This window comes from Ornithorhynchus anatinus, chromosome 18 (genome assembly GCF_004115215.2).
Source record: "Ornithorhynchus anatinus isolate Pmale09 chromosome 18, mOrnAna1.pri.v4, whole genome shotgun sequence".
In the NCBI taxonomy this organism is placed as follows: domain Eukaryota; kingdom Metazoa; phylum Chordata; class Mammalia; order Monotremata; family Ornithorhynchidae; genus Ornithorhynchus; species Ornithorhynchus anatinus.
In genome coordinates, this window is record NC_041745.1 from 35217918 (window position 1) to 35230282 (window position 12365).

General features: G+C 47.5%; 1 protein-coding gene across 2 annotated transcripts in view; it reads left to right on the plus strand.

Annotated features, from left to right (window-relative positions):
• SEL1L3 (SEL1L family member 3) overlaps nt 1–12365 on the plus strand; it is a 79882-nt gene that overhangs the window by 2871 nt on the left and 64646 nt on the right. For both annotated transcript variants that reach the window (XM_029083411.2, XM_029083412.2), the window contains exon 2: nt 6750–7317. In XM_029083411.2, coding sequence (XP_028939244.1) covers nt 7047–7317 — 271 coding nt within the window. In that variant the 5' untranslated portion in view covers nt 6750–7046. The remainder of the gene's footprint in view (nt 1–6749; nt 7318–12365) is intronic.

Sequence of the window (12365 nt, forward strand, 5' to 3'; positions counted from 1 at the left end):
CATCCGGGTTGAGGACTTGGGGCCGAGGGGATAGAAATCCCTGGGAGAGAGAGAGCTCACCGGAAAGGGTCCTGTTGCAACATGTAAACTGGACCTTAGGGGATCACCGTAGCCTTAGGTAGTTGGAGCTCAAACTCGTTAAATCGCCAGTAATTAAATTCCCCCAATTTAACCAAACCTTCCGAGTCGGTTCCTGAACCGTCTGGGATGCCGGGGCTGTGGAATTGCCTTCTCACAGGTGGCCTTGAATGTGTTTTGTTTTGTTTTCTTCAGATCTCATGATCACTAATAGCAAAGGAAGTTGAAAAGCTGAAACAATCGGTGTGGACATTCGAACCATACACGCATTTATTTACTTAAGAAGTAAGAGTGTTTGAGAGGGTAGCTGATGTTAGAGATCTCGTGGAAAATTCTCCGTCATTGGCCCGTAGACTGCAGTATATCTGAGTCATGAAAACAGAAAGAAAGAAAACTCTTCTATCCATGATAATTAAGGGACAGAAAAAGTATGGGAAATTGAAAGCCACAGATAATCCAAAGATTTTATTTTAGCTAATAGTTCCAACCTCCTCCACCCCCTCTCACCCGAGACTTTAAAAAAAAAAAAAAAAAAACCAGAGCAACCATTTGCCAAATGCAGGTAAAGCGGAGGGAGAGTCGGCGGCATGGATAATCCATAAATTGGTTAATCGAGGTTCGGCTTTTCCTTATCCTCCTCCTTGCTGGCCCACTTTCCCGTGATCAAATTCTGCCAGAAGGAGGATCTAACGGGAAAAGAAGGATCATGGTTTGATCGTGAGCTGCCGAAGAACAGAGACGGTGTCTAGAGTCCCACCCGAGGACTCTTAGTACAGTGCTCTGCACACAGGAAGCATTTAATAAATACTGTGAGTACAGTGGTTTAAGGTTTACTTTCCCTTCTGTCTGAACCCCAAGTATGGGAAAAGTGGAACTTCTGTGGTGGGTGTGGGGAGAGTGGGGAAAAGGAGACCCTGAAAGATCAATGGGACCCAAGCCTCTCTGGCTTCTGGTTGTTTTTTTAAGGCCTACTGTGTGGCAGGCACTGATCTAACCACTGGAATAGATTCAAGGTAGGACCCAGTCCATGTCCCACATGAGGCTCACGGTCTTAATCCCCAATTTACAGATGAGGTAACTGTGGCACAGAGAATTTAAGTGACTTGCCCAAGGTCACCCAGTAGACAAGTGACAGAGCTGGGATTGCCACCCAGGTCCTCTGACTCCCGGGCCCGTGCTCTTTCCACTAGGCCACACTTTGTGTCTGAATGAGTCATTTCAGGGCCGTTCTAACCCCCAGCAGCTGTGCCACTTTGTTTGTGGCCAGTTACACAGCATCTTCAGCCAGAAAGGATAGTTGGGTCCATTGCACAAGCCATCTGCATCAGACACACTTTAGGCTGGAGCATTATTTTTGACTCTATAGAGCAGCTGTGCATATTAACAGAAAACACCTCACCTCAGAGATATTTCTCTCAGCCTCTGCAAAGCAAACCTTTCCCAGGAAAGAGGGAAGTGTAAAATGAAGTTGTTACCTCCATCATCCATAGCATCAAGAGTGCCTGCCGTGTACAGGGTGCAGTAGAAATAAAGCCAGGGACCTGCCCTGAAGGAGCTGAAACTCGAAAACAATCTTTGATTTGTAAAGACTTGAGGAGCGAGCACAGGCACCTTCAAGAGCAGCTTCTCACTGCTTTTAAAAGAGTAGCATGAAGGGAAGTGGTAGGGAGCCTGAATTAACCTCTTTCCTATCATCGGGTTCTTGAGGGAAAAGCAGGATTTCACAGAGAAAATTGGGGCATATGTAAACACCTCGATCGGCCTCCTCTTATGGCTGTCCGTCCAGCAGATTAGCTGTCTGTCCCGATGAATGTCACTCGTTAAGTAGCCCTACCAGGCTAAGCAGTCAAGAAATTACAGTTCTGTAACTAGATAGGGATCATCGAGAATAGGGCCGATCTTTATTACAAGCACTGCCTGCTTGGGAACGTGTGACTCTCGAGCTTCCTTAGTAACTTGGGGAGGAGGTGTGGGGTTAAGGGAGTTTTGGCGGAATTTGATTGGCAGGATGGAGTTGCAAGAGGCATAAAGATACAAAACCTTCATGTCGAAGGAGAGAAAAATGGAGCATTAATGATAAACTTGGGAATATAAAAATGGGGCAGCATTTTTGAATGCAATTGAGCACAGAATAGTTTATGTGCTGCGCTTTTATAAAAGGCTGATTCGGATGCCGGTTCTTGTATTTCTCCAGGAAAACGATTATTTGGGACATTTTACCTTATTCCAGTGCAAGCGATTATACCTAGGAAGATTATACACGTCATCACTATAATTAAAACTCTTCAGTCAGCTGAATTTATTTTTCCAGCAGGAAATGCATGCTTGACTTAAGTCAGGAAATCAGCTTAGCTTAATCAATATTTAGAGTGAGATGTGCTGCCAATAGGTGTAAGTCGATATACGTACTTCAGGTAGCAGTGACTCTGGTGTTGTAAACCGTCAGGCCTGATGCCAAGAACGATGTTTTGGAAGCCCCTAAAAGATTGCAGTTGTAGGTTTGTTGTGGGCAAGGAATGTGTTTACCAACTCTGTTGTGTTGCACACTCCCAAGCGCTCAGTACAATGCTCCGCAGACAGTATGTGCTCAATAAATAGAGAGGCAGCGTGGCCTAGGGGTTGTATGACACAGGCCTGGGAGTCAGTAGGACCTGGGTTCTGATCCCAGCTCAGTCACCTGTCTGCTGGGTGACCATGGGCAAGTCACTCTACTTCTCTGTGCTTCTGTTACCTCATCTGTAAAATGGGGATTAAGACTGTGAGCCTCATGCGGGACATGAACCGTGTCCAACTTTGATTATCTTGTATCTACTCCAGCAGGTGGTACAGTGCCTGGCACATAGAAAACGCATAACAAAAACTATAAAAAAAATAATTGAAATCCAGTAGTCTTTCTGTGACATCAGCCCAAATCCGATTTTGTCGGAGCCACGTGCTATTGTTACAAACTGCTCATCCTGGACTTCAAAGTCTACTATCATACTGCTATCCCTTCCTTCCACCCTGCCAACTCACTGACCTCTGTGCCTTCCTTTTAGATTAACTTCATCCCAGTGCCAAAACTTTGTTGGAATTTCCCAGTGGAGTCTCCGTTCTCCCATCTGTGAGCACTTCCCCACTTGTCGAAGGGCTGGGCTTTAGAGTCCGGAGGTTATGCGGGCAGACCAGGCCAGTCGGGTTCAGACAGACTTCATGGCCCGCTCCCAGGGCCACAATCCCCAATTTCAGGAGTATCAGCCCAGGGTGTTGGGATAGAGGGGCCGTGCAGGTGATAATTAGCGCACTGTTGGGCATGGTAGGAATTTCCAAATGCCCAAAATCGATCCCTGGACTGAGACTGACTGGAGAGTTTGAACAGCCAGCTCCTGATTCCTGGCCACTGCGAACTCTATAATAACAGTAATAATAACAAGACTAAGTATTTAAGTACTTACTAGGTGCCAAGCACTCTACTAGGTGCCGGGGAAGACACAGGATGATCAGATGGGAAGTAGTCACGGTCTAAAGGGGATTTACCTTGAACTACCTCTGTCTCACTATTCACCTATGTATTTCTGACCACTTCCTTCATTAAGCTTCCAGAATATGTAAATTATATTAATACTAATAATTTGTGGTATTTGCTCAGAGTTGACTATCCGCTAAGCACTGTCTTGATCCCTGCCTTTGCGACTGGAGTAAATCAGCAAAGCATTAGGCATTAAAGGACCAAATGATTACCGATGCCATCGAACTGCCCGGGGGAGAATTTTGAAGCATTTAGATGAAAAGAATGGGGAAAAGATTTTCAAGAACTCTGAGTAGAACACCATGTACTATCATGTGAAACTTGAGAGAGTGCTATTGTTTTACTAAATACTAAATAGACTCTTTTGCCCACTGAATGGGACTCTTGAGCTGAGAAAGTGATGTACAAATCGAGTTAGGGTCCAACACTTGATAATCCCTGGTTCGGGGCACACCGAACTTGGAGTTTCAGCAGTTTGCTCCGCATTAGGGTTCAGTGGAGAACATCTTTGTATTTCCTGCAAAATGAATGCACTCGTCAGGCTTGTTAACTGTGCCGAAAAGTCGTCAGAGGAAGATGAAGTACCAAATTTGTCAGACGAAAGTGAAACAATTCCTCTTTCAAAATCAACTGACAATTTAAAATAACTCCATTTAGGTTGAATGTGTAATGAATAATTGTGGTATTTGTTAAGCACGTATTATGTGTCAAGCACTGCCCTAAGCACTAGGGTAGATGCAAGGCGATCTGATCAGATAGTCACAATGGCACACTGGGAGAACGGGCATTTAGAGTTGCCAGCAGCCACTTTTTCTTAGCACCCCAACAAACGTCCTCTCACAGGCTTCCTCTGACTTTGTGGGTGAGGCTCTTCGGGACTCCACATTTCCCTTCTACCAGTGAGTAGTTAGTTAGCCATGCTGTGTCCTTTAAGTTTACCAACTCTGTGTCATTGCACTCCTCGTGCTGCCCTTCTCCCACTCCTTTTTGTATCACCCTGACTTGCTACCTTTAGTTATCTCCCCCTCCCCACCACCCCCATCCCAGACCCATAGCACTTAGGTAGGATGGTCTAGTGGATAGAGCATGGGCCTGGGGGGTCAAGAAGGTCATGGGTTTTAATCCCGGCTCTGCCACTTGTCTGCTGCGTGACCTTGGGCAAGTCACTTCACTTCTCTGGGCCTCAGTTCCCTCATCTGTAAAATGGGGATTAAGACTGTGAGCCCTGTGTGGGACGGGACTGTGTCCAACCCAATCTACTCCAGCGCTTAGAACAGTGCCTGGCACGTAGTAAGCGATTAACAGATACCATTATTATTATGTACATATTTGCATTAACTTACATCGATGTCTGTCTCCCCTTCTAGACTGTAAGCTTGTCGTGAGCAGGGAATGCATCCGTTATACTGTTACATTGTCCTCTGCCAAGCGCTTAGTACAGCGTTCTCCACATGGTAAACGGCTAAATAAATACGATTGAATTCAGTTGAATTCAGCCAGAAGTCAGCAGCAAGTAGGCGTTAACTTCCTTAATCCAGAGGCAAGGAAAATTCTGTTACCGACTTGTACACTCCAAGCGCTTAGTACAGTGCTCTGCACAAAGTAAGCGCTCAATAAATACTATTGAATGAATGCTCTGCACACAGGAGGGCTCAATAAATAAGAATGAGTGATTGATTCATCTACTGATGCGTCGTCCAAAATCAAACCAACAGTCTATTATGCATCAGTACATTCCATCATGTGTCAAAAATCAAAATGAAAGCATAAACAAAAGAATGGAGAAACTGCATGAAGTTTAAAGAGGGGTGTTTAGGACCGGTTAATACCAGCAGATTTAATGTGACCGGATTGTGTCCATGCTGAAGTGTTAGTGGTGTGATGTCAGAGGTTTTTCTGTGATGTATTAATTCTGCCCATTCTCTCCTCTGACACTTATTTTTAGTGAGGAAGGAAGGGATTCAGCAGCGTGGCCTAGTGGCTAGGGCACGGGCCTGGTAGTCAGAAGGACCTGGCTTCTAACCCCGAGTCCTCGACTTGTCTGCTGCGTGACCTCGGGCAAGTCACTTTACTTCTCTGCCCGTTACCACATGTGTAAAATGGGGATTAAGACCGTGAGCCTCATGTGGGACAGGGACTACGTCCAACCTGATTAGCTTGTATCTACTCAGCGCTTAGTACAGTATCTGGGATATAGTAAGCGCTTAAGAAATACCATAAAAAAACCCAACAAAAACAACCCTACTCTCCCAGGAACCGACTAGGAGAATTTCAGTGGTTGTTTTGAATCGAGGAGATCCGGGGAAGCCTCCTTGTTCAAAACAGGCACTATGTCCTGTAATACGACCACGTCTATTTCTCCCCAAAGAGACACCCGGGTCACTCAGTACCTTGAGTCTCCGAGGATCCTTGCCAAGAAGCTTGAAGGCAACAGCGAGTTACATGTGTACATAAGCCTCATCAGTTTATAAAATCAAAACCAAACATGCCCAACTGCAATATGTCTTGGCACCTGTGTCCTTTGTGGTCAAAGAACGGGAAGATAATGTCCTTGGGCTGAGTTTGCCTGGGTTTGATTTTGCCAACAGCAAATGGCACCCCTTTTATTCTACCTTGTCCTCACCCGGCAGGTAGAGGGTGGAGATGAGGCTATTTTGGCAGTCTTGTCAGTTCTACCCCGGGAGGCACTCGGAATCCTATGCCAATTTTATTTAGTAACTGCTGGCCATTTTCTGAAGTGAGGACGCTGACACGAGAGCAAGGGAAACTGGAACTGCAGTTTCATTGGCTGCTAGTTCTCTCTTCTGGCCTCATGCCTCTTTTTACCCACCAGCAGCATGTGTTGTGTACGTGGCTTAGAGAGTGCATTTTGTAAAAGTTAAATTGCAGGACCAAGGAGGGCAAAAAAAAATAGTCTCAGCTAGCCATTGTTTTGGTAGGTTTTATTTTTAATAACATATTAAAATACCCAAACTAGCCTGGTCTTTAAAATTTTAACTCTCAGTGAGACTTTAACAACTCCCCGAAGTAGGACAGAAACCAACTTAAAAAAAAAACGCCCAGGGGAAAATAGAAGATAAAAATATAAGGATTTATAAGAATTTTCCCCAGAGAGTGTATATGCTTGTGCATCCTTAATATTTTCTTTTTCTCCTTCCCCTAGAACTTCGTGCCGTCTTTGGGCAGGCAGACGCTCCTGACGACTTCGCTGATCCCAGAAGCTGAGATTAACCTGCCTTTCAAAGATTTTATTCATTTTATCATCTTAGAAGGGAACGTTCGTAATGTTTCTGAAGTTGCGGTTCAGTATTTATGCTCCCAGCCTTGCATTGTCAATTTTGAAGCAGTCGTTTCATCAGAATTCAGGAGTAGCATTCCAGTGTACAAGAAACGATGGAAGAACGAGAAACATCTGCACATCAGCAGAACTCGGACGGTGCATGTGAAATTTCCAAGCATAATGGTTTACAGAGATGATTATTTCATCAGGCACTCCATAGCTGTATCTGCTGTGATACTTCATGCCTGGATTACTCATGGGCATGATGGCAACTTGAATGTTAAGTGGGAAGAAAGCTTCTTTCACGCCGTAGCGAAGAATTACGCTTTGTTGAAGACGGTCCCTCCTTTCGAACGCCCTTTCAAGGATCACCAAGTTTGTCTCAAGTGGAACATGGATTACACCTGGAATTTACAGGCCAATAGGATTCCACAGTGCGCTCTGGAAAATGGTAGGGGTAATCAGTGGTATTTATTGAGGGCTTACCATAAGCCGAGCACTGGACCGAGTGCTCGTAGAATGCAATATAATCAATTAGTCGATCAGTGGTATTTTCTGAGCACCTACTGTGTGCCGACCACTGCTCTAGGCGCTGGTAGAGTTCAACGCGACAGAGTTGGCAGACGTGTTCCCTGCCCACAAGGAGCTCACCGTCTAGGCAGGTGGGGAAAGGGGTGGAGTGTGTCTTTTGGTAAATGTTCCCTGTAGCCAGCTCAGGGAATCCAATCAGAGTAGCCTTTTGTGATGGTTTGAGAGCTGGGTTCTAGCTGTGGCTCCGTCCCCAGACAGCCAGTTCCGACTGAGATTCCTCTGCCTCCAGAGGCTTTCCGTGTGGAGGCTCAGCAGTTTCCTGCTCCTTGGTGTGTGGGGAGAAACCCTACCCTGCTCGGCCACCCCGAATTTGAGGGGAAGCAGCAGGAATCCAGGGTGTCGCTCCATCGGCCGGCCTGAGCCACACGAGGGTCAAGCGACCCTTCGCACCGTGCCTCTGGACTGCTTCGTCTCATTGGATCTCATCGTCATCGCAGGTGGTATTTACCAAGCACTCACCGTGCGCAGAGCACCGTACTAAGTGCTTGGGAGAGTACGACACAACAGAATTGTGCTTTCCAAGCGCTTAGTACAGTGCTCTGCACACAGGGAGCGCTCGATAAATATGAATGAATGAATGAACGTTGGTCGTCACATTCCCTGCCCGCGACTACGAGCAGAGTCTAGACGCTCTCCAACTGGAGCACATCCCTATCGCAGTGGTCGAGGCATTCCAGAGGAGGAGCTCAGTCTTCCTGCCCCATCCTGCCTCCAGGGGGGAGGAGGGAGAAGCGGGGGGTTTCCCTCTGGGTGGCGGTTCCCCCATGCGGTGACTTGGGAACCCGGCCGCAGTGACCTTATTTTCTTGTCACCCATTTTTGAGTAACCTCTTGCAGGTGGTGAGTCATTTCTCTCTCCCCTTCCCCTACTGAGAACCTTTGCTCCAGTCGTTTCTTTGTGGTGTCAAAATGCTGCCATTTGCATTATTAGCAATTAAAAGGTCCAAGCTATCTTCCTAGATGGATAGTCAGAGTCCAAATGTCCCAGCAAAATAGTGCTCAGTATCCCCTCTTGACACGGTGCTTTGTCATTTCAGTGCCCTGCAAGGTAAATGTACTTAGCTCCTTGGAGTTTTTCTAAGACTTTGCACATTTTCAGGGCTGTAAATATGTTGGTACCGATGAGAAGAAATCTCATTTCCTTTCTGAGTGTATAATTAAATGTCTGAAATACATACAGCGGCATTTATTTTGATGATCAATATGTGTACTTCCAGATAGACAGCCCCTCGCCCCAGCATCTGTCTGCAATGCCGTACACGGAGGGCACCTCATTTGTTAAGGAAAATGAAACTCTGGCTCTCTGTGGTACAAGACTCTCGCTCTCCTCCCACTTTGTTAAGGTTTAGGATTCCTTCTCGTTTCCAGAAAGTCATAAATTTGTCACTGAAGAATGTACGCACCCCGAGCTGGAAGGTTCAAATGAAGTCATTTCCGAGCTCGTTGAAGTCTCAGAACATCGGAGCACCCTTTCAAAATGGGAAACGTCTTTTTTCGGGAGGTCAGCCGGCCCTCAGTTAATCGAGATTCCACCGTATGTGAAAGTTCATCGCGTGGAGGATGGCGAGCCCGCCATCTCCATCTCCACTGAGGCCGGAGGGAGAGGAAATGGTCTTAAACTGTACCGAGAGATTTAGGGGAGGCATTAAGAAGAAAGTTCAGAAATAGCACAGTGGGGTTTTATTTTGGCTTTCTTCAAAGTATCACCTTTAGGACGAGAGCCAATATAACAAATCAGAAGTCAGAGGGAAACCTTTTATAAAGTTAACGAGCTCTATTCTCTCGTCCGTGGCTCCCCGGGGAGAGGGAATGTTCTCTCGGGAGCCGCGGGAGAGGAAACGGCCTCCTCCCTTCTCTGCCATTTGAAGCGGGTAAAGACGTGCCCGTTTCAAGCAGAGCATCACTCCCTGGGCAACAGCTGCCTGTTCCGCTCACCGCCCCGCCTGTCCCCACCGTCTCTCTTTGAGGCCTGATGGAGGAAGGGCGTGGAGGGGAAGGGACCCGTGGTGGCCACCCTAATGGCCAAATTGGGGGATTTCATGCCCGTTGACCCCCCCAAAGGGCACATCCCAAGTGCTCTGGGTGTGTGTGTGTGTGTGTGTGCGCGCATTTTCCTGCCCTGATCCCAACTTAAATCCATGAGGTGCCCCTCCCCGCCTTAGATTTGTGACTGCCCATTCTCTTAATGCAGGGATCGGACGCGGATGCCTTAGAAGCATCTGAGGAGAGGGACCTGGAATAGCATCTCAGCCTGCACTGATGCATCGCTACAGTGATGCCGTCAGTTTATTTATCCAGAATTCAAAAGGATCGTTTCCTCCCAGGGCCCCAAAAGGTGAACGGGAAGCATTCTGTCTCATAACTGCCACAGTCTGGGTTCCCCTTGAAGCAGCGGGAAAATGACTGTGGCCACACTCGCTGAGCGGACCCCCTCGACTGGCTATTCCCCAGCAGTTGGCAGCCCAAAACAATGCGCCAGTATAAAGGAGACAGAAGACCGATAGATTGTTCCCAGTCAGTGGGGCGCCTTTCAAACCCAATGACTGTCACAACCTGATAACAGGCTGACACGGGTTCTGGAGCCGTGCCCTTTGTCAGCGGGTTTTGTGTACTCGGATTGGTTCGGTCTGCCCGGAGAGCTGCACTGCCCACACATTGTACTTGTGACTTGCTGTTATAATTCAGTAGGTAATTTACATGCACATGACTCTTTTATTTGTGCATTTCAGGCACTCGGCTAGATCATGCATTTTATCTCTATATATATGCATCTATCTACATTCCTCTGTATATAGAGATGTAAAATTGGAAGAGCGTGCTAACATAACACCCTCCTGCCTGCCTTTCAGAGGAGCAGGACAGCTCCAAAATGGCCTTCCGTTTCCCTCTCCCACCTGCTTGCCGGCTGCCGCTGCACCTCCACCTCGCAACCTCCTGGTCCGGGAGGGAGGAGATCCAGTCCTCAGGTTTCCCTGCTCCTGCCTGCCCATTATAGTCATCACTGCCACGACACGTATCCGCCACACATATACGCTTGCGTGCACACGTACACACACCCTCCCTCTCCCCCAACCAGGAACCGCTGAGTCTTGTGGGCACTAGATCACTACGACAGAAACCCACAGATGGTTGCAGACCAACTCGTACAGATGCATAAATATCCTGGAACACGGACACCCACGCATGTGCTCCGACATATACACAGAGTTCTGTACTCTCCATTTGGGGCAGAGCAAGAGCCAGAGGGGACAAGTGAAACTACAGTCAGATGTGGCTGCTGCCTCTGCCTTTGACTGCCCAGATTGTCCGCCTCTGCCAGGCACTCCATGTCCCCCCTCGGGGATTCCAGCCAGCCCACCGTGCTGATGGTGAAATTGGCCATCACAGATCCCCCAGCTGCGGTTTCACTTCCTTTTTCTTGCAGCCCCTGCGGGGTTGCTCCCCATCGTGAACGTCTGTGTCAGAAAGTGTAGGAATCTTTGAGTGTGTGGATGTGAATTTGAGTGATAATGGGTGTTTCTGTCTCCTTCTCTGCTTTTCTGTTCGTCTGACACGCAACTCTCTACTTTCCTCACATCTGTGCAGATTGTGGGTTTCTCGGCTAGGGTTAAGGTTAATCGATCAGGTGTGTCGATATCATTCCCAGACTCCCAGTCTGCCAGAGGACTTGAGGGAAGGCAGGTGTTGGCCGCATAACTTAATCGATCACCCCCTTCCCCTCCAGCCCCACCCTTCCCGGGATCGTCTGTCGATAGACGACCTCTCTGGAAGGGATGAGAGAGTGATGTCCAGGAAGTGAGTATTCTTCTTGAACCCCAGCCCCGCAACTACAGAGGAGGCCCCGTATGCCCTTCGGGATGTCACTGCCTCCCTCCATTATGATAAACTATCATATACAGAGGAATGTCGATTATTTAACGTCGGCTGTTCAACTGAATGCTCTGTCAAGTTGAGGGGGACAAAGGGGAGCACAGCTGAATTCCGTTGACCAGTCTGTAACCACAGCTAAGTCCTAAACTGCTAGTGGCCCCCACACTGATGAGGAGCAGCGTGGCCTAGTGGAAGGAGCACGGGCCTGGGAATCAGAATGTCTAGGTTCTAATGCCGGCTCGGCCGCTTGCCTGCCGCGTGACTCTGGGCAAGTCATTTATTCACTTTTTTTTTTCCTCATCTTTAAAATGGGGATTCAGTATCTGGTTTCCTTCAAACTTAGACTGTGAGCCCTATATAGGAAAGGGACTGAATCCGACCTGATTAACTTGTATCGTTTAAGCCCAGTGCTTAAAAGAGTACTTGACACATAGTAAGTACTTAATATCTCATAATAATGATTTTTTAAAATTATATTTGTTAAGCACATACTCCGGGTCAAGCACTGTTCTAAGTGTTGGAGTAGATACAAGTTAGTCAGGTGAGAGACAGCCTTTATCCACCTGGGGCTCACAGTCTGACTAGGAGGGAGAACAGGTATTGAATCCCCATTTTGCAGTGAAAAAAACGAGGCACAGTGAAGTGAAGTGACTTGCCCGAGATCACCCAGCAGGCAAGTAGTGGAGCCGGCATTAGAACCAAGGTCCTCTGGCTCCCAGGCCCTTGCTTTATCCACTAGGCCACACTGCTTCCCGATAATAAAATTGGTCCTGGCGGTGCCAGAGAAATTGACTGAGAATGAGGTTATTTTCTCGGATGGGCATTTGTCAGTCTGGTAGGTCAGACACAGCTCCAGCCCAGTGGACAGGCAGATACTCCTTCCCACTAGATTGGATAATAATTATGCTATTTGTTTAGTGCTTACTATGTGCCAGGCACTGATGGAAGCCCTTTCCCTAGCACCTTGGTGGGCAGTCCTCTGCAGCCAGCTAGAGTTGTATGTCTGTGGAGTTAAACAGCCAGAAGCTGAGAACTATTT